This window comes from Colletes latitarsis, chromosome 9 (genome assembly GCF_051014445.1).
Source record: "Colletes latitarsis isolate SP2378_abdomen chromosome 9, iyColLati1, whole genome shotgun sequence".
Taxonomy (NCBI): Eukaryota; Metazoa; Arthropoda; class Insecta; order Hymenoptera; family Colletidae; genus Colletes; species Colletes latitarsis.
The window spans coordinates 29,271,428-29,294,576 of NC_135142.1; the positions used below are offsets into that span (position 1 = coordinate 29,271,428).

Sequence of the window (23,149 nt, forward strand, 5' to 3'; positions counted from 1 at the left end):
CGTCGTTTAGAAACCATTTTAGAGAAATATCGATCGTCGAAAAGATGTAGACTCACGATCGGTTGAGATTAATTCTTTTGAAATATTTACTTTTGCTTCGGATTCGCCGTTATTAAGACAATAACAGACGCGACCAGTAAACTGCTGTCTCGACGGTTACCGGTGTTTACAAATTTTTTGCTCCCGGTTTCGAAACGAACCGAGCCGAAACGCTTCGATACTGAGCTCAGTTGTCGTGTCGCCGTTGACCGGACCGCTCGAAATAAACAGTGATTTCTATTCCGCTAGTGATATCGGTGCAATACTTTTGTACCTGATCTTTCCTCCTCGTACGCCAGTGGTCCACGACGAAACCATCATCCACCCGCGTGCAGAGAGATATCGACTCGGACATCGTTCCATCGAATCTCGCACAACTTTGGAGACTGTATTAAAATCGACAGCATTTTTCGGTAATCGCTGAACTTTAGAGGGGCCGTTATCGATAGTATTGTTTAATAATAAATAGGGTTGAAGAGGGTGGAGGTTCGTGTAACGCGTGTCCGCGATCGTTCGAAAATAGTCGCCGCCGCTCTTGAAAAGGATAGGCTGTTCCTACGACACAGCCAACCTAACCCTGCTAACCAACCCTTCTGACTAAATATTTTCGTTCCGAGTCAACTTTACCCTGCGTCGTTCCAACCCCTGGGGGTCTTCGAATTCTGATTCATACTTTGAAACGTTGCGTCTTGAGCTTCGTTCTATCCTGTTACCCTCGCTTCTGCTCCAAAATCTTTCCAACTATTATTACACAAGAGTTCCGATTATCAGACACTCGGTTATCGGGAAGGTCGCCAGGATTTTAGAAATTTTCTAAGCACTGGGCTTCCAAAGTTCCCGAAAGATGGTGAAATTTTTTAAAAATCATTCTAAAAATATTATATTCGATTGCAGGGGTCAATTACAATCATTTTTGGTGAATAGACATACCCCCGAAATCCTGCTCAGTTTCAAGAAAAAAATTCCTCATCGAAAATACAATGTCTGACCATGAATGAATGATTCCCCTGAAATGTCATGCGTATGTTTAAATTATCATAACTCCTGAACGGATTGAAGGATTTTAATGTTCGAAAATACAAACAACGCGTATTTTGGTGAAGAATATTTATAAATTCTAAGAATGTTGGGAAAGATGTTCCTTAACCCCGTAAAAATGATCCAATTCACAGTCCAATTGTCCGGTATATTTGATGATCCAGCATTGCCCCAGTCCCGAGTACACCGGGTAGTCGGTATTTTACTGTATTTTTAAACGGCTTCGTTGCTCGCACGTAATAAAATTGTATATTATCGAAAAGAACATCCAATTTTTGTTTCGTAGAGTATACTTGTACCGAGATACAATATTTGGCTTTCGCTCCTTATGAAAAGAGTCTATATTATGTATATTTTCTTGGTCGGATCTAGCCACGTTGGTCAAACAAATTGTCCAGCTCGACGATAATATTCACAACGGATATTAATGGAATAAATTACTTTGTTGTATGGAAACTGGCGCCGAGACGAAGCAGTCGCGTTCTCGGCTCGAACGAAAGAGGATTTCTTCCCCCCTGTCGGAATATCGCCGGATACGGTCTATCCCGATATCGGATAAAAGAATAATACTGCAAAAGCGAAAAAGCTTTCGACTTTACGACGTTCGGGGGAGAACCGACGGTCGGGTTTAGACGCGGCTGACCCTCCCGTAGATGTTTCCACTCGCAAACTGGATTCCGATGACCGATCTCCATTTCCATATGGGTCACAGGGTACGGGGGCGAGGGCGGGGAAAACTTGTCGCCGCGAAATTGATATTTGAGCGAGAACCGACCCCTGGGTCTCACCCCAGGGTGAGAAACTCCGCCGATTACCAACCGAAGTCGGGTCGATCTTGCGAAAAAAAAAGAAAGGGGGACGCGACCGGAAGACGACGGTTCCGCGGTTTCGTCGATCACCGTCCAAGGACAGGCCTGAGAATTAGCATTCGCGCAGGATGCACGGTCCAACTACTGTCGACGTAACCGATTATAATGTTATTCAGCGGACGGCTTTGTATGGATATCGAGAGACCGTAGAGCACAGATGCTGTCCGTCGGAGGATCGAGCCGTGCTCCCGCGTCTCGAGTAGGTGCGTAAGAACCCCTTTAAACGCCGTCTAACGGCTGTTCCGTTCTCCTCCCGGTCCTCGAGGACGTATTCGGGCAAGATTACGCGCGCTCGTCCAGACGCCGCAGTTCATCCGCCTTCATGAATCGTAATTACGCATTAAGTGCGCGCGGACCAGCTTCCCGGACCCTCGGTCCCTTGGCCATCCCCCTTTCGTACGAAACACGCTTTCCGCGGGACGATTCCCACTCCACCGCCATCTTCAATTTATTCTCCCCGGAATTCCTATCTAATTCTTTCTAACTTGCAAAAGTTCGTCGAACGTCAAAGATAGGCCATTTTGGCCTCGAGAAAGCTACACAGTGTATTTTCTGTTGAGTTTCGCTTTCGTTTCTCCCTTGTTGATTAAAATATACGAATTTGATGGTCTTCTACTGTCGACAGGTGCCCGATTTTAATACATATTTATTTCATTGGGACGGAATGCGCTAAATTGGAGGAATTTATTTATAGAAAACAGCTTTCGATTGAAAGTAGTCCTGAGAAACGTACGACGGCGAGTCACGAGAGCCTCACACGCGAGAGATTTGCGCGTGTTCGAACGGGAGACTCTGTGGAAACCGTGGGCGAAGCCTAGATAAAAAAAAAAAAAACACGATCGTAATTCTGAAATGCCAAGATATCCGAGTAATCGGATTCCTGAAATTCATCGTCGATGGCCAGACGCAACCTAGTTATCGGACGCAGTAAAATGGAACAAAAAGCTGCGTAATGATCGTTTACTTTTGCGTTTTAATTCAACAGATAAATAAAGTTAAGGGAAAAATTACGTTAAAAGCCATATATATCGCAGGCAATCACTTTTCGCTTATGGTAACACGATTTGTACGGGAGGCACTTACGCTGTCGACGCCAAAAATGCTTGGAAATAGTGGTCGTGCACGGTATTAATATTATTATGCGATCTCGCGGAGCTGACAAATATCGCGAAATACGTCCCGTTTTATTGATGTTCCCTGGTACGCGTTGTTCGACTGCTGAAAAGTCCGTAGGCCTATTTTAACGCGTAATTGAAAAGTCTACGGGGGCATACATATAATAATAATTTCTATTACAAATCCTGGGTATCCCATCGCTTCTTTGTATACTTCTATCGTGCTTCCATGCGTACCGTTAATAATTCCCAATTAGATGAAAGAATATCGAGTTTAAAAAAAAATATGTTTGTATAAAAGCTGTTCAGGCGTTTTGGAAGCAAACGGCAGTTCCCTACGCCGTATTCCAAGCGTCGAACGTGCTAAATAAATGCGTAAAAACACCGAGGACGACGGTGGTCTTCGCGTGGGATCGAGAATCCGACGGTATTATTAATTTTTCCTAAGCAGATCCCGGTCATCCACGGTATCGGCCGCGGGCTAGGAAGCAGCGGGTGCTGCAGGTGCCGGGAATGGTCAATATAACCTCAAAATGTAAATCATATTGGTATTCCCGGAGGGTGTTCTCTCTCTCTCTCGCTCGATCTCTCCGCCACGAGCGCGTATTAAACGCGGACCCGGGTAAGACGACCGTATATTAGTTTCTGCGGGTTTCCCTATTGGATTTGCCCGTCGCGTTTCCCCTGATTGTTTACGCGGCCGGCCGCTAATTCCCCGAGATCGTCGACGACTTCGAAACGGCCCCCGGGAGCCCGAAAACCGGGAACGAAATCGGTTCCCTTCGACTCGAGATCCCCGTGCGCGACACACCGGCTTCGTAGATCGATATCGTGCCGCGGGATCGAAGCGTATCGCGTCCTCGACCCTCCTCTCACGAGCGAGCGTTAAACGTAGGCGGACGGCGTCCAGAATCCGCGGAGCCTTCGACGTGGGGAGTCCGCGCGGACAGCGACCAGGAGGATTTCTAACCGAACGCACAGCGGTAGCTGATGTATTTTGACGTGTCCAAAGAGAGAGACCGCTGAACCCCTCCCCCAGTTTCCCCTCTTTTTCTCCTTCGAGCGCATTATCTAATGGAGCATTCCCTCCTCCTCTGCGAGCCACCCCCTACCTGTCGCGGATTTCTTTTACACGATGGCGACCCAAGGCTCTGGGTTTCGCAGTCTCGACCAACTCTGTGGGCCCTCGCTAGCCCCCCTCCTGTGATCCCCCCTCGCTTCGAAGGAAATGCGAAATTGTGCACTCGTGAACGTTGCAATTGTCGCCGGAACTAAAACTCTGCCAAGGGGGCAGATTACACTGTTTGCTTAACCCCTTAACGTACAATTTAAGTACAATTTTTCAAATGTGTACAATTTCATTTTGTTCAAATTTGTTCGTCCAAGGAATACCCACGAAAAATGAGACTCGATGATTGTGAAACTTGACATAAACTTGAGACGAATCAAAGTCGTTATTGTACGGCAAGGGGTTAATCCGTTCGAGAACATTCTACTTGGACAATTATGCGAAGTTTGCACAATCGAGCAAATTAAAATTGAAGCTACAGTGGGCGTCTTACTGTAATAGATATCAAGAACTTGCGTCAGTTCTGTTAGGAACTACATAATTTTATTAACGAAACGATGAACTTTCCACCCAATTCCGGATGCTTCTACCCCGATCACTATTGCAATATTGGCGCTCCTATTACTAAACATCCCCGCAGTAAACTTGCACCTTTTGGCGACGATGTTTTGGATGTAAACTGGTACATCGACTCGTCGAATGTGATTAATACGACCAACCTCAGAAACATTTCCAATAACGAAATCACGGCTTCTGAATATTTAACCCGAGTTCTCGACTTCGACAAGCTGCAACAATGCAACGGAATTAGTAATTCTTTTGGGGAGCAGCTTGACTCGTTCAAGTTTGACAGCCTTTTCGAAGAAACTATAAGCACTTACTAGTAGCACTTACGACACGATTGCAAACTGTGAGATTATGCTCTGATTTGTAACTTTCTAAATTGTATAGATCGGAACTTTCTCTGGCAATAATTTTTTCTCTACTTGTAGACTTATTCGTACCGAAATAGCGGCTATCCAGTCTACTTTGGAATTAAAAAATTTTACACGAAAATGTAGCAAGTATGCTGACTCGTAACTACTCGAATCGAGCTGCGAAGCGTTCTGGAATTTTGTCGAAAACAAATTACGCCACCGTAACGTTCCATTTTCTGTGAAATACGGCGACAAGGTTGCAATTTCCGAGACTCCCGCTCTTGACTTATCCGCAAAGTCAGTCTATACAAAGTCAGTCACCGTACGTTTGTTCGAGATCACGTTTACGAGCCAAAAATTAACGCGCTTAAAATTGGTATACCAGGGCTTTTTCCTTTGTTCGAACCGCCATTATGTACCTTTCAATTTTAGCATACTGGTCTCATTAGTGAAATACTGACTAATAATTTTAATACGAATCTTTAGTGGATATTTTCCTTCCGATTTAGTCTGAGCAAATTATTAAAATTCCTATGCAATTGTAAGCGAAAACGTATTATACGAACGTTGCTTACCAGTGGATAACAATACAATCGATCTTTGTAGAATAAACATCGTGTAAAGAAATCGTTGTTTCTAGATTTGATTACCACGTTTCTTTCAAGTCCTCTCACGCAATGTTGTTGGATGACTTTATGATATTATGTATCCCAAAGATACTAGAACCTACGAAAACACGCACAGGGCGAGAAATAACGACTAGCCGGCCATATTGGTTCTAATAGAAATTTAACTGGGAATCGTGAATCCAATATCGTTCGAGTACCCTCGGCCCATGCAACGAAAATATCCAAAGAACGAATCTGGACTCTGTCCCGAGTAGTTACACGGCTGTTGCGTTCGAGGCGAGGCGGAACAAACTCGCAACGAGCATCGAGAAGGAGACAGTCCGCGTTCGCGACCGAGGAACAATTGTCCAAGAAGAATCGGTGTCGGTCGAGCATCAGAAAGCGTGTTCCACGATCGACGGCGGATCTTCCATCGGGGTTCGATTCGATAGACGATGTCCAAGGAGGGAAACGCGCCAAGGTCGTCGAGGACCAGACGATCGAAAAGGGGGAAAAGCGAGGAACGGATAAACAGGGTCCGATCGGAATCGTAGGTGGAAATCGGGGTCTCGTCGGCCCCGGTTCGGGGCAATTCTTTGGCCGGCTCGCGTGTATCCTTAGTATGCAACGTATGCAGTCGGTTGTTACCGAAGGAGTGGTTTGCCGAGCGGCCAATGGCGAGTGCTCGAGCTAATTCTAGGGTGCCGCAGCCGCGCCATCTTTGCATCATAATGCTGCGCCCCCCCGCTTCCCCCTGGTACCCCACCGCCCGCTCCTACCACCGGAGAGAACTCTGTCGTCCCCCTTCCCACCTTCTCTCACCCCACCTCGCTTTGCTTCGAGTTCCTCCTCGCCCTCTCTCTGCCGCCCTCCCTCCCTCCCCCTCACCGACCCCCGCCGTCCTCCGCACCCTCTCGCGCTTTCTCCTCACCCTCCTGTCGCTGCACACCTATTCGACGGAGAGACAGCACCTGGACGGCGACTTGGAAGGACAGAAACGGAACGACCAGCGGGGGAACGCGACGGTTGCGTCTCTGGAAACCGCGCTTCTCGAAAGTCGAGACCAACAACGCCGAAAGAGAAGGACAAAGGTGCACCGGGGTCGCCAGGTAAACGAAGAAGGGGTACCACACCGTCGTAGAGAGGGAAAAGGGGTTGTCTGCGCCTCGTCTACTGGGAATCAATCACGTATCAGTGACGCTCAGCCAGCGTCCGTTCCGGGGAACGCTGGCGAACCGCGACCTCCGCGGTGCCCTGGGACCAACCGTACAACCGGCAACGTCGTCGATCTCGATGCAACGAGGATCTCGTCGACGAAGGCGTCGACAGCAAAGCCCAGCGTTCGAGCGAGATCGAGTCAAAAGCGCCGGGAGCGGGTTACCGTCGCCGGGACACAATGGCCGGACGCGCCGATTCACAATGATGGAAAATAATTAAACTGGGGGGAACGGCTCAAACGCGCCGACGATTCGAACCGATCCTGGAGACGCGTCTGACCATGGCGAACGCCTTCCTGCGAGGTTTACACTGAAACGCGAGTCAACGGACTGCAGATGATACGAGGAACGTGATTACCAGTCTGTCGCGTTTAAAGTTACTTAACGAAAGACAACACAGATCAATTTGTATCTTTCCTAAGAATTCTGAATGTAAACCCCTTGGTACGCTAAGCGTCGCTGAGCAGGTCAACACTCCCACGTTAGGTCACGAGAGTTGTCTCTATATTCTCACATCAAGGTTCTCTGTCCCCTGGTTGCACCGTATCGGGCTTCCATGTAATAATTCTCTATCCTCGGTGACCCGAATAGCAATCTTAAGACTTTGAGATGCCCAAGCAGAGCTGTAGGACAAAATGAAGTAATCAACAGCTGCGAGGAGCAGTTCGAAGGCCAAAATTCCCGAGGTTTGCAAATTATACTCGGACCGCGTAAGAGGAACCGGTTTATCCGGGGCGGCCGATTCGTAGATCGATCGATAACTATGACCGGGCGATTGATCGACGTCGATCCTCGGTAAGCGCCGTCGACAGGCGCGCACGGTAGCCGACGAGACGATCAGACCCCCGCCTGGACGCGTGCTCGAGGTCCGAGGCCCCCTGCGCTCACCGTGAAACCCCCCGCGGTAGAATGATACGCCAAGATAATTTCGTTGGACTTTGACCGCGCCGGGGTTCCGCCACCTGCGGGGGAACGCGGAACACCGACCGTCCTGCTAAGTCGTTTTGACAGGTGTCCGTCGGGACGGACTTGAAGGAACGCGCGACACCCAGACCTAACCCAGCGAATCCGATCGTCCGAGCCTCTATCCGTCCACCCAACGGGCCCCATTTACGCTATCGACGATACCCTGACGTCTTTATCGCTTCGCGTCTACTCCAACCTGGCCATTTTACACCTGTCGAGTTTCCCAACGGGATATCTCTGCTCCTAATCTATCTATTCAACGATGTTTTATGTATCTATCGCGCGAGATCGAAAGTAACGTTGTTACGAGCAGCTCTACTATTTCCTCGATGTTTCTGATCGACGAACTAACGCGTACGGGGGTAGTTGGAAATGGCTGAATGTACGATTGAAATGTCCTAATTATTTTTAACGTTTGCGGTTGCAGTGATATACCAGAAGCGGTTAAAGAAGGAACGGAGGGTGAGGAAGCGTCTGCAGGAGCAACTGGACCTGGAGATGAAGAAGCGCGCGCAGCTGGAGGAGGCGTTGAAGGCGACGGGGGCATCCTCGGAGCAAGTCAGAGCGATCACCGGTAAGCGTGAAGAGCGCGTTTTCGAGCTGGCGTCGCGCGTGCTCGCTCGAGGATTAACACCGGCGCGAAGCGGATACGCGTTTCGGAGTTTCTCTCGCCGTTTACCGAGCCGATCTTTGCACCGAGAGCCTCCGGGGCTACCGGTGATCTCGGAATAAATTAATTAATTCGCCGAGGCAGAGCAAACAGCCTGACACCCGCCGGAATACGATTCCTTACTTATCCCCCGCCGGCGGGGAGATCCTTCCTCCCCTCCCCCGCGGACGGGAATCATCGTCGCGGCTCCCGTTGCGTCTCCACGGCCCTCCCGGGGCTAACGTCGAAATGCCGCGATCTTGCGCCAACCGACGCCACCCCTCTTCCTGTCACTAGCAAAACTCGAGCGGCGGCTTGAAACCCTTTAAGTGAAATCTCTTATTCCGATATACGGAGTCCCCGCGATTCCGCTCCTGCGTGTCCCGGTCCCGTTGATTAACCCTGTCAGAACCAGAGAATGTAGCGATACTAATTTCGAATGAAACGGAGCACCGCGAATCCGTTCCTTCGAGGGGTAGCTACCTGCTGCCACGAACCACGCTGCACAAAAATTACAACCTACAGATTTTATCGCGTTCTACATATACGAAATTCAACCCCTCGCCATGCAATTACGTGTCTGAATAGTCGTAAGTTCTTGATATAAATTAAAATTAACGGGGTATTCGTAAAACAAATCTAATTTTTTCGTGCCCATTCCTTGTACAATCTTTAAACCAAATTAAATAGCATACGTTTGAAAAATTACATTAAATCGTACGTAATTCTGAATTCTGAAAACGAAGATACTGATAGTCAACCTTCCTATAACGTGGTTAATTCGTCCCGTGTTAGGCGAATGATTTGAAATTAAATCGTAAGTCAAGGGGTTAGATTGGCTCTAGACTTTCCATTTTGGATAGAATGGGGTAACGAATTGACGATGGATTGATTTTCGCAGAAAACGTGACGGTGGAAGCACGCACGAGTTCAGAACCACCGGAGGCCAGTCCGGTGCACTCGCAGTCGCAGCAGCAACCCTCGCAACAGCAGTCGTCCCAGCAACCCCTGCAACAGCAACAGCAGGCCCAACAGTACAGAGAAGCCCAGGTCCCGCGTCCTTCCCAGCAACCTTCCACGCCCGAGAAGCCTGCATGGGGATACGGTTTGGACCTGATCGGCAGCCAAGCCTCCGCCTTCTGGCAAAACTACCAAGGTCAGTGCTCCGCGTCACTCTTTCATAAGAATTTCGAGGGGTCGTCGGTTCCACCTACGACGATTCTCACACGAATTAACCCTTTGCACTCGGAGACTTTTCTTCGACCACCTACTACAAGCAAACATATTTTCTTTTTAAATCCAAATTCTTTGCTGAATTCCCTTCGAAGGGGACAGCCGAGTGCAAGGGTTAAAGTCAAAATTGATAAGCATTCAGTTGCTTTCAAGTAGTAACTGGGATTTTGGACAGCCGTATGTTAAGTACGTCTGACTCCAAAATCCCAAGCCACTACGTGCAAGTTAAACAGGTTACACAATCGCTAAATTAAGTAAGACATAAATGAGAAATATCGCGTAGCAGAGTTTACGACCTCGCGAAATTCCTAAATAGTCGGGCCCACAAAAAGGAGACGCAGAATTTTATTTTGAAAAACTCGTACGAATCCGAACTTCCAGGTTCTCCGTATAGTATCGCCTACGGTAATGTCTTCGTTACGGAACGAGTACAAAAGGAAGTAGATATCGCGTTAGGATACAGGGGTGGGAGAAAGGTGAACAACCACGGAGACGCGGGAAGCTCGAGGGGGTGGAAAGTTTCGTTTCCTCGAGCTCGGGAGGAGAACGAAGCGGGAAATAAGCCGCGAGGGTAACAATGGGTATGTATCGGGTGGAATTTAAGAAAAGGAGGCCCGCGGGCACCCTTCGTCGAGGATACGGGGTGGAGGGGCGGGGCGAGGGAGGCAGCGGCCGCGACCGCGATGAAAAGAGGGCGAGGACCCGTGGCAAGCCGCTAATTCGGATAATCGCGTTCCCGTATTAGGATCCACTCAATTTTTCTTATCTTCCGGCCGAGTGACTTCGATCCTCGATTACCCAAACAAAAAAGCGGAGGATCCGGGAGCACCGGAGGCCGCGGGGGCGCGCGAGGACCAAGAGAAACAAGGGCGGAAGAGAGAGACGGAGGGCAAAGAGGTGAGCGTCGCGTCGGTATCGTGCAAAGTAAATTATTCGAAAGATCTCGAGCGAGAGAGAGAGACGGGGAGCAATCACGCCGGGGGCAATAACAACCCCGTGTACCGGAGAGGGTAGGCGAACGCGCGAAGGGAGGGAGGGCAGTCGGTTCTGACGAGGAAACACGAGGTATTTGAATAGGGTCCCGCAGCCACCCGGGCATCATGATGCGGAATCCATTTGCAATAAACAACGGAGATTTAGATGGGGCGGCGGGGCACGGGGGCGTCGACGGTGGCGCCGGAGCGACCGAGACGACGGAGTATAGGTCGACGGAACGTCGTCGTCTGAGGTGGGTACTTACGCCACTGAGGGGACTTCGGGGCCGTCGTGTCTTCGAGTCATGCATTCTATACGAACAGCGCCTCTCATTCTCCTCCGATCGTGACAAACTCCCAGAGACACTGAACCTATATCGAGTCGGCCCTCAGCTTCTGGGTTTCCACCCCCTGCCTAGCCTCGAAAAACTCGCGTTTCGTAACGAGCGTCGGCCACTAGGATATCGTAATTAGGCGAAGGGAACGCAAAAGTGGTTCAAGTCCCTGAATTGCTCTGTGGATCCTACGGAAAACGGAAGATTGCAGGTTCGAGTAGGTCGTAGGAGGTTAAAATACGACTTTCGGGCGAAAATCGAAAGGATACCGGGGCACGGATGGATGATCTCTCGTGTTTGAGCACCGCTGCGCGTAATGCAGAGTTTATGCACATCTCTGGCAAGTAAGGAAGAAGCCGTAATTTCCCCGGCGGCCACCGCGGCTCTCGGTGGCGTTACCTGTCCCTTCCCTCCCCCCGTTTCCCTTAAACCTTCGCCTTCTCTCTCTCGCTCGTTCCCCAGCTTTGTCTTCGTCCCCCCTCCCCCCGCCGCGGCCCGTTTCTCTCGTACGCGCGTGTACTTACGCGCGCACAAGCGCACACGACGATTCCTTCGCGTCCATCATCCAGCATCCACCGCCCGACGAGTACGACGAAGCACTCCGCCACGCTTTAATATTCAGACTATATGCAATAATTTCGCAGCAACCATAACCCCCCGTCCCTCCCCCCGGACCCTCCCTCGACTGCTTTCTCGCGACAGAGAGTACAACGCCGCTCGGTCTTCTTATTCCTCCGCGCCTTCCTCTGTCGTTCGTTTGCCCCCTTGCTGTCCCCCGAAGAAACGCCGCTCCGCTGCGGAGCCTTCCGTCGGGACGCCAGGCGTCTTTATTTCCGCGGCACCCGAATGGACGACGTTTATCAATTTTAAGTTTGGATTATTTACTTTTTTCCTCCGATCGAGTTTGATAGGAATCTTGGGTAAATTATGAATGCATGCATAGTTATAATTTATATAACGTATCGTAATAGACATATGTTAATGCTAGGCCCAAAAGTACCTCAGGAAATTGTTACGATATATCCGACAACGTGTATATTCATTAATTTGCGTATGTATCAGGGCATCTGTTTGAAAGTCAGACATATCTACGATAAATTGTTATGCATAAACTCATAAAATATCAAGAGTAAACAGAGATTAATTGCTCTTAATAGCATTCCTGAGGTGTCGAGCAAAACAAATAAGAAAATCGCAAATTTTCAAGACCGAAGCATCGAATCCCAGATCTATAACGATATCCACCCCCGCGTTAACTGCGTTTGCTCCTAGTTAAGCTAGAAGTTTATATAACTTTCCTTCCTGGCCATTAACCGGTTTTGGGCGATTCCGTAGCCTTGGAAATCTTCCGCGATCCTCGGTGGTGCCCTCGCGGCCGGAATCCCGGTTAAACGCTCCGGTTAGAAGCGTGCCGTCCCCGTGCTCCTCTTCTCCCGGTCGGCTGCAGAATGTGCGTGCACGAGTTCGCGCGTCGAATCTATTATGCTCGAGAAACTCTCGACCGTAAAACCGGAACGAACCGGGGAATAGTACAATGTACGCTGGCTACCAGTTGTACGTTGCAAATTCGTCGGCGTATCGCGACGGGATATCTAAAGCGCCGCCTAAAAGGGGGAGGGAGAACTATTCTCGCGGGGGAGAAAATAAGCGATCAAATATATCCTCGCGGTTTCTCGTTATCGGTGAACCATTAGACGAAAGACAATAACCGTGACGAGCGTGTACAAGAGACACAGGAAGCCCGATACTCCAAGAGGGTGGTCTCCAAAACCATCCCTCGCCGCGTATATATCCGCAAGAAGCGTTGTTTTCCGGAACCAGAGAAATCGAGGGACCCTATTTACGAGGGTAACTAGGTGTCTTCGAGCATCCGAGGAATTCAAATTTTTTCTTAATGCGTTACAAATGCAATAAGTCCTCAGGGATATCGTTTCACAACCCCTATCAAAATTTATTTCTCTTGTAATCATAAAATAAAACAGAATCGACACACTTGTATCAAAACTGAACTGTATTATAATATTCTTTATAGACTTAGCGAAAAACGCACTTTTTGACCGGCGAAGAAAGATCGAGCCAATTTTGTAGGTCATACGCGACACCTCGTGTCATTATTCGCAATTTCCCCCATCGTTTCGACTCGGGAATCAATTGTTGCAGCTCCGTAACGACGTGTAGCCTCGTAATTCCTGTTTTGGGAAACGTAGGCGATTTCAAGGGCTGTTCTTTCCGGAATGTTGTCGCGCGGGTGGAGGTGGGGTGGAGTCCGTTTGCCGGTCGGCGAATTATCTCCGGCGTTCCTGGAGCGTGTAATACGTAAAAGGCGGGCTTTGTCGTCGCGATCCAACGACCGACGCTCGACTTGCGATTTCTATATCGCCCGAAGCGTCGTCGAGCGCAGAGGGGGAGGTAGGATGAATCGCGAGCAGATTAAATTCGTTTCAGTCGCGTATTTCTCGATTTGGAAACCGAGGCGGAGGCGACGCGACTCCGTACTTACCTCCGCGTCCTCGCGTCTCCGGTTTTTGTTCCGCTCTCGTATCCGCGCCGGTTTTTGTGTCTCCGCGTCGCTCTCCTCCTCCGTGCACCTCCTTGATTCATACAATTTCACGGTCGGCTTGGCGCTCGAGCGCCTACGTCCCTGCTTCCCCTGTCTCCGGTTCTTCAACGCCCTCGCTCTCTCGCCGTACCGTGTTCTGTTTTACATAAAGATCAGAGCATTAAAAACGCGGCGCTACACGAAATCAACCCCCTTGGCCGCCTCCCGGTCGCCGGTCTACGTCCTACGTCCGTTCTTTTACGCTCCTCCAGGACCCTTCCCTCTTCCAGACACTCTCTTTTTCTCCTCGACTTCGCTAACCCTCCGCTCGATCCGCTCGAGAGCGAGAGCTCGACCAATTACCGCCGCCGGGATATACGATGCTCGTGGATCGGTTTCTTCGATGCTCGCGCGAGAAGATCGTCGAACCTAGCCGCGACGTTTGTTTTTCGCTCGGCGCCGGGGTCACGAAAGCCTCGCCCCGTCGGAAATTACTCGTTATTATTGGCCGGCGCACGTAAAGTGTCGTTCTTTTCCACCGGTGCTCCGGGGGGCCTCCTCGAAACTTTGTGCATACAGCATGCGATCAAATGATAGGTTCCCTCGCGTTATCGCCCGTAACTCGCAAGCAAATCTACCGATCCACTTCCAATTTTTTGCCTCTTCGAACCCTCCACGCGCTACACCTTCTTCTTCCGTAACGTTTCCGACAGAAACCAACGTTTTACTCTTTGTTTACGCCGTTCTCCAGAAACAACATTCTGCAATTTCGAACTTTTATTTCTCTGAAAATTATGAAAAGATTACTACGACTGCGACAAAGAAACGGACACACCCTTCTGATTGCACGACTCTTCTCTATTTGTAATAATCTTTGCTTCCTAATACGTCTGCTCTCTACGATTTTCATATACGGATTGAATGTTACTGAAATCATGGGTCATACACTAACACCTCAAATATGCTAATAAGTACTCTAATAAGTACTCCACTTTAATATTGTTTTCGTATTTCCCGAATTGCTGACTGGCCATCAGATTTTGACAAATTATACTAAGAGTACTCGAAAGGTGCTGTAGAACCCATTCATATTTTTAGAATTAATGAAATGGGAGCTTCGTAGAAGGTTGTCTCAGCCCCTAAATATAATTCGTACATCCTACTTTGAACACTTCTTGTATTTTTGCATGTTGAGTGCATTCTGCAGTTATTCGAGAATTAAAATTGTTGATATTTCTATCTACGACTCCCAGAACTCTAACGTGAAGTAAAACTGATTTCACAAAGCAAATTTGCAACGACTTCTTCCATTATTTTTATGGTATTGCGTAACGCGTTGCGTGTATCCCTGGGAAAACTATGTGGACGGTTCTTCGGGTCCGGAGACTTCCATGCCGCGGAGTTGTTACGAGTCGGTACTCGGCACTTAGCGTCGATTACCGCCAGCCTCTATACTTTGTTGTAATTCAGCGTCTTGCGAGAAACTGTTGCCAAAATATATTATATCGTTACGTTGTAACTCGTTCTGGTTTTCCTCTTCCCGGATACCCGGACAACGCGTAACATTAATTCGTCCAATTTGTTGCGAGGCTCGCCGAGAAAAATTGCCTCGAACGCGAAATTACGTTGGTTACGTTGGAGGGGGAGCGTGTTACGATTAATTTGTGATAATTTAACGCGACTTTCGCCCGTCAACCGGTTGTGCATTTACGGCTAACAAATTTTTCAGCTAACACCGATCCTTGATACCCAGCTGTTCTAATCGCTGTCACATAATTTTTAGTAGATTTAATAAAATGATTATTACAAGCTTTCTCCAAGATATATATTCGATCGTTTATAGAGAAATACAAAATTTAGTAAGAATTTTTCCCGAGAATAACGCAGAGAAGGATCAAAGTTGCTGTTTAGGGCACGATTAACGAGCATAATCGGGACACGGCGCAGTCTGGAGCAAAATGATACGCATTCGTAGTACACCCTCGCACCCTTTGTTACTTGCAAATGTACGAACCTTGTCAAACGGCTCTCGACCTGAGATAACACGCCCAAACTATCTCCCGTGATATTAATTTACCACGAGTGCAGCAAGTGCATCGAGAAACAACGCCGAAGGGCATCCTCTTGCAGAGATTTTGGGTGTTCCTGCTGGTTCAAGCAAACAAAGAACAATAATATACGTGTAATAAAAGTGGTGCACCTTTTCGCGCATATTTAAACTCCTGGATAAATATTATACTTTCTACATCGTGGATTGGATTTTAAATTGCTTTATATTTTCAGAAACTAAAGATATATGGCTCTATCTAAAACAGTAGATCTCTTGCAACCGAAATTTTTAATCTAGGAATATTCGTGGGTCCAGAAAGTAGGAATACTCTATCTAAAACAGTAGCTCGACCTCTTGCGGCCGAAATGTTGAATATTCTAGGAATATTCGCTTAAAGATTCAAACAAATCCGCTCGGTCCTAAACACTTGTCATTCACACTCCACCGTGCGATCCTCGAGCGCGCAAACATCCGCGTTTATTCGCCGTCAACGGATCGAAAGCGTCGATCTCGCAGAAACGCGTTCTAATTTCGTTCGGCCAGGCCCCGGGGTAAGCCGAAACGGAGAATCGCGCGTGGAATTTCGAGTCTCCGAGGCCGAGTAAAAAACCGGGGGTAGATCGAAGCGTAGCGCAACAATGACGTTGGCAACGTCGCCGGGCACAATACGTGGATTTTTCGAGAAGTATCGTTCGTTTCATTTTTTTCCCCTGTTACCCGCCTCCGTCTCGATACCTTTTCTTCGTCTCCGTCCGGCGAGGCGAGTTGGCCTTCTTGCGACGCATTGTGCGCCAGTTAATTACGTGCGGATAAACGCGCAGTCATACCGGATACAGTTCGAAGGCTCTCCTTTTCAGAGGGCTGTCCGTGGGCCTCCCGACGGAGTCAAACGGAGAAAAAAGCCCCGGGCCCCGTGGGGGACGAGGGCACAATGCCAACCGTTTAGGCCCCGTGAAAGGGTGGGGGCAGCCGCTGAAATTGTTTTCATTGTTCGCGCGATTTGTCAGGGTGTGTAACACGGTAGCGAAACTATTAGTCGATCCTCGAAGGCACCTACTGTGCGTCCGCGGGAACTTGCCAACCTCCACCCCCTCCGCTCTCGATGTATCCTCGAACTCTGAACGTTTCGCCGCGTTTCTTTCGCCCAGGAACTTCTCGCGGACTTTCCGATCGGGGATCGAGCATATCTTGAGCAGTTAAATTGTCATTTGGATATCAAAGGGACGAAACACCCCGCGCGCGGATAAGGGCGCCAGAGGTAATTTGGCTCAGCGAAACGCAAACACGCCGCCCGCCCCGTCGAATATAACGGCCCTGACGAGAACGCACGAATTCACACCCACGCACCGCGGAACAGCCCTTCGAGCTATTGTTGCTCAAAGCATAATGGAATCTCGGCCCCGACGTCTCCTAGTCCCGACGCTCGCGCCCGACCAACGGGGGAATCGTTCTTCTCTCGGCCGTGTGCCAGTTAACTGGGATTTAATGGCCTCGCAATTGGATTTTACCATTGCTCGTTGCCCAAGGAGGCGCCATTTCACGCTCGCCGATTATATATTCGCGCCTCCTCCTACGAATCAACCCCCACCATCGATGTTTCTCTCGTTCCTCGCGCCGATACACACGCCCGCGCGTTCTCCTCGTCGCGATTAATCCTCTCGATCGAAAGCGTCTCTTGCTCGAGGGTGTTCGTCCATCTCGATTTTAACCCTTTGCAATCCCATGTCGAGTGCGACTCGACGTCAGTTTTTTCAAGTCCAAACCAGTAGAATACGATTTCAAAAGGATTGTGCAGTTTGCTCGAACAAAACACTATGTCTGAACTATTAACTCAGTTTTTGGCTACGTTTCAAAGAGTGAAGCTTAAAAAAAAATATATAAATAGTTGGAGTATGAACGATAAGGATGCAGGTCTAGTTGCGAGGACATTTAATCTTAGGGGAATATTTTCTATTTAGTTTCACCCTCGTGGAGACCACCCCTGCTCCAACGCCCTATTTTTAGACTACAGTTGCCGAAAGCTCCTTTTTATCTTTACTCTTTGAACCCTCGCCTCGGTTATGCTTGCGTTCCGAGATGAAATTGGCACGGTGCTCCTCGTCCTCGTAATTCTGGTCCAGTTTCTATTCGAGGGATCCAGGTTGTAATCCTGACTCCAAAAATTCTATCGCCCGTATTGCTATAATCGCGGGGCTTGACGACGAGAAGGGTACACAATTTACGGATCTTTTTCTCACCTCGGAGACGAGGAGAACCGTAGGCGACGGTCGTGTACCCGGTCGAAGGGACGTCCTTTCCTGGGCTTAACGAAGTAGACCGAAACGAGGAGCTCGCCCGCGGTTAATTCGGCGCGATATCATTAAAGGGACATTTTCCAGTTTTCACCCTAATCCTTGCGGAATTCAGTGAGCAAACCTGCGGCCCTTTCACGCCTGCCTACGTCCGTTATCCCTGTCTGCGTCCCTTCTCCCTTCCCCCTTTCTCGCAGTTCGCGGTGGCTGGTTTTCCACTAATTACCGCTCCGTTTCATCCTTCGCGCGTTTGGGTTCACGCCTCGGCGAAATCGACGCCAAGACGCCCGTCCGTCGAGAGATCGACACCCCGGAGCGCCTCTTCCTCTTCCGGGGCGGGCATTTCGGTGACCCATCTTCCATGCTCCCGTCAAACATTCGCTCCATCGAATTCTCTCCTCCTACGCTATGCTTTTTTAACGCTTAGCGACCATCTAAACGTTTTAGAAATTAATTGTTCGATGTTTGCAAAGAGATACGAGTATAGAAGATAGTTACATCACAAAGATAAACAGGGAAACAGAATTGAACGTTATGAAGTAAGGAACACACGACGTAAGTCAGCTACTTTTCCGTGGTGCTCGAATGTGGTCTTTAATTTGATTAGAACGTAATTGTAATTATGAGAATTACATTTTTCTAATATTGTTCGATACACGAGGACCGACCCACGAAATTCCAAAATTCAGACGCGAAAACATTGCGTCGTACATTCCTTTGTACGCGAGTTTCCTTTTTATTCGAGGGTAGTTTTCTATGTTCCTGTGGAATTTTGAGAACGGACTCTATCCAGAATCGTACGATGGCTCGAGTCAGAGTCAGGGTCTCGCGAGGAACGGGCGACGACCAATGAAATGTTTTCTGTTTGTTGTCGCAGAGTCACTGGTACAGGAACTCGAGCTGGAGAGAAAATCGCGGCAGCACCAGGCGGCCGAGAGGGACCAAGTGAAGTCTCCTCTTCAAGGTGCGTCCAACTGAACGACCAAGGCTATTCTCGGTAAATTCGTCCGACGATGAACGACGGCGACGGTGACGTATCCATCCGCGAACGCCTAGCTGTAAGATCGACGATACCCAATCCCGCGGTACCCGGGGCTCGAAGAACAGGGGACGGAAGAGGGGGAACGAGAGCGTCGTAGATAATTCGATTTTCGATTCGCCGAGCGTCGAGTGCCGTTCACCGGATTCGAGCGACGGCGGCGGTGGAATTTCTTGCGACAAGGAACCCGGGTAACTTCGGGATCTTTAATTAGAAAGTCTCGGGAGGCGGTCTCGTTGGCGCGGAAGGGGTGGTTTCTTGCAACGGCGTCACCGGCACACGCCGCACGGATTTCAAAACTTGCCTCGCGCCGCGGAAACTTGTCGAAAGTTGTTTCAGAGGCAAAAACCCGCGCGCCCCCGGTAGCCGACCGCGCGATTTCAATGTTCCGCGAGGGCCCGACGTGACGTTGCACGTAAATAATCGTTTTTCTACCCGCGGCCGGGGTCCTCGGCCAAGAGGCGGCCTTAACGAGTGGTCCCTTAATTGGCCGCGGCTTCGTAAAGTCAACTTCATCGCGTTCGTTTTCGGGCTTCCTTTTCTCCCGCCACGTTTCTTTTACTCGTTTTCTCCAGTCACCCCTCGCGAATCTGGAGCTCCTTTCCGTCGAATTCTTGCTACGATCATTTTTCTTTCATTGGCGCAGCTTGTAAATTTGTAAAATCAGAGGCTTCGTTAAAAAGTTAGTAACGTCCAAAGTTCAGTCACTGACGCACACAGACGTAACTTTAAACGTTAATAATTCATTAACGAAGCCTCGATCAACAAATCAATCCTGATTTTCGTTTTACTTTGGCCTCCGGAATCTCCCGTTAAAATTTGTCCCAGAGATATATTCGAAATATTCTGAAATGCAATTTTTCCGGGGGACGGTCGATTCGAGAAGGTAGGAAAGGGAGCCTTTCCTCGAGAAAAAAACAACAGCTGGAGGGAAGAGGGAGGGGAACGGGGTCGGAGGGAGTAAATCGAATCCGGTGGACTATTAAAACGCGCAGTGATTTTCAATCATAAGCGACAGTTGGATAAAAAGTCGAGTGGCGGCTCGATCACAAAGGGGCCCTAAGGGCCGATGAGTCGACCGGTCTCGTATTTACGAACGGGGCCCCGTCCTCGGGTCTCTCTTTCTCCCCCAGTCCGCGGAATGCGTTCGCCCGGGTCCCTTTCGCGTTGATCTACGTCTCAACAGGCAAAGGATAATTAGTGAGCGGCGCCGCTTCCAACCGAGCGATCATCGAATCATTCGCTCGGCGTTTCTCGGTTCTTCCTCGTCCACGAATCACCGTCGTCGCTCGAGATCGCGTTTCCGATCGGCAGGACGAGGATCCCGCGAGAGCGTTGCGTCGAAACGGCCGGCAGAATGCACCCCCGACCCGCTTCTGTTTCAGAATCCCGAACGGGCTACTACAAGAACTCCGTTCTGTTCACGAGCGCGACCTAGAAGAGGCTGGACGATGCCAGAAGAGGGGCAGAGCGGCTAGCTAGCAGCCGAAACGAGTAACGGGTCGATCGAGAGAGAGAAAGAGAGGAAGAGAACGAAAAAGAGAGAGGGTGGAGAGAGGACGAAAGGAAAACGCAGGGAGGACGTTACGCGAAAAGTGACGGTAAACGGAGAAAGAGACTCGATCTGGTTTCGAGCGAACGCGACCGATTAAAGCGAAATGAATCGCAAACGGAACTCTTCGACGGACGTGTGCGCGACTAGGACGAACGTCCATATACCGTTCGACGTCCCCGTGGGGAGACTCGTACGATTCGCGGCCAAAACCTTGAAATCTATGCACAAAACATTCAAAAGCCACTGCACCGCTTAGAAACGAAAGAAATCTTTAATATCCAACGTTCGAACACTATTTATTTATTTATGATCGACGAAGCACGAAGTCCTTTTCAATTTTTATTTCACGAGATTGATATTTTTTTGTTTAGATTCGAGCGATTCGCGGGTACAGAGGAGGCGTTCCACACTGTAGTCTCGACTCCTTTTTTCAAAGTTCTTAACGCGTAAATAACAGCGAAGGGTGGATTTCGTAGATGAATCGCACACTTTACCGTCTACCATTGTAAATAACATTTTGTATATTCACGTGTGTTTCCCACTTATTATAGTTGAAAAGGGAACGAGAAATTGAGTTTGTTCGTCGATGTGATTCGATTCGTTCGCTGTTGTTTCAGAGTTTCATCGATTGTTTATTTTTTAAAAATCTCGGCGAGAGACACGGAGTCGTTGACAACGACGTTACGGTAACAATACGATAGAATTTTATATACTTTTGCTTCCAGTCGCTTCGCCCTGAACATCGCACCCCCGTTTAGAAATTAAGAACTAAACTACTTCCCTACGAAATTCACAAATATTTTACGCCATCTCTGGAAACACTACACCAGGAACAACGCAAATTGACCCCTTGACGTACGATTTAATGTAATTTTTCATACTGTTCAATTTCGTTTAAAAGGAATGGTCGCGAAAAAGAATATATCTGTTTTACGAGTACCTCGTGAATGTAAAATTGCGTTGATTTTAATGTGTAAGACTCGACGATGTAACCTCATAATCGTGACACTTGACATCCAGTTGTACGTCAAGGGGTTAAAATCGACCAAAGTGAAAGGTACAAAAATATTCTACGTACTTCCAGGAATTGAGTCTCCATATCTATAGAATATTTTCAGATTCTTCCAAAGAAAAGAAACCTTATTAACGTCGATTAAGAGTGGAATCGACGTATTGTTTTATTCGATTCGACGAAACGGAGAGCGCCATTTTAGGTGGTTTTGGCCGCGAGGGATCGTTAGTTTTCCCCCAGTGTGCTTGAACGCGAACGTGACACGTGAGAGAGACGCGCGGTTTCGACGCGAGTGCAAAAGGACGTTCGGCGCCGGGACTCGGAGCAAACCGAGAGATCGCTGTCGATCGAGTCGGCGGTAACACATATCAACGATCCGAGAATCGGTATCCCAGGAGGAGGCGTCCCCCCGTCTCCGGTGAAGGCGACAGCGAGGGCGAACCAAGGACGACGACGAGAGCAACCGAGACAACATATTTCTAAAGACTGCTTGAGAGTGCGTGCGCGTGTGCATGCGTTCATAGAGGTATCTATCTCCTAATTAAACGACCGATTTCATTAGGTAATTGTGTTAAGTCTGTACGGGACGATCGGGTACGCGCCGCGTCGAGTTTCGAGTATTATTATCATTATTATTAATATTATTTACCCCCCGGGGCGGTACACACCGGGCGACCCGATCGTCGATCCTCGAGGATCGCGGGCCTCGTGGCGTAACGCCTACGGGGTCCCGCGTCTCGATCTTTCTGTATCATATAGAGCGAGAGACGTCGAGTGAATGAGGGGAGAGTGAGAGAGCGAGAGTGAGTTCGCGAGGGATCGTGAAAGATGACGGCGAATAGATCGTAGAACGGTTAAATAAAGTGGATCCGACGAGTCGAGAGCGAAGGTGGATAGACGTAGAGTGGTAGGAAAAATGCTTGGAGTCGCGCGGTGACAAATTTCTGTTGGGGGCAGGGGGTGGGAGGGGGTTCTGGGGACGAAGGAGCACGGCAACAAGCGTGAGCAAACGGAGAAACAAGAGGATCCGTGCGTTTTAAATCGTAACACCTTATTTATATAAATAACTTAGTTACTACCGTCGATAAGTAAGGCTAAATGCATAACCGCGTGTGTCCCGCGTTTGCGTCGCGATCGACGCGACGAAACGTTTCCATACGGCGACGCCAAGCGTCGTCGTGGGCGGACGGTTTACGGAAACCAGTCGCGCAACGACGAAATGTTTCGCCGTATCCGTCGATCCCCGTATTTAAGATCCATGTACAAAGTCTCTTGCCCGTAAGGTTCTTGTGTTGTAAAGTTCACATAATCATAGTGTCTAGATCGTGCGTACCGGCTAAAATGCCCGTTAAGACGACGCTACACGTAGTGAAACGAGAATTTAACCACCGATAGCTCATCTGTATTTGCCATCGCCGCCAACCAATCGATCGGTCGGGGATCGATCTCGCGGCGGACGAATCGCCGGATTCCGGATTCCGGAAACCGCGAGACGAGTCTTCGAGGCTTCAGCCGATAATCGTCGAGAGGATCGCGAACCGGTAAGGTAAAAGTCCCAATTACAAAAGAATCATTTTCAATTCGAACCGCGTGCTTTCGTAAGAAATTTGCCTGGAGATCGACTCTTTTCCTGA

General features: G+C 49.0%; 1 protein-coding gene across 4 annotated transcripts in view; it reads left to right on the forward strand.

The window, feature by feature from the left end:
- Positions 1–22,461, forward strand: part of Dac (dachshund family transcription factor) — a 188,742-nt gene extending 166,281 nt beyond the window's left edge. Inside the window, exons 9-13 of one of the 4 annotated variants that reach the window (XR_013080304.1) lie at positions 8,266–8,412; positions 9,389–9,643; positions 10,102–10,301; positions 18,787–18,873; positions 20,334–20,352. Coding sequence is in view for 2 of the 4 variants with exons in the window: in XM_076773142.1 (XP_076629257.1) it covers positions 8,266–8,412; positions 9,389–9,643; positions 18,787–18,873; positions 20,334–20,386 (542 nt within the window). In the remaining 2 variants the exon portion in view is untranslated. Of the gene's footprint in view, positions 1–8,265; positions 8,413–9,388; positions 9,644–10,101; positions 10,302–18,786; positions 18,907–20,333 lie in introns of all 4 variants that reach the window. The other 3 variants (XR_013080305.1, XM_076773143.1, XM_076773142.1) reach the window with 3 other exon arrangements.
- The last annotated feature ends 688 nt before the right edge of the window (positions 22,462–23,149 follow it).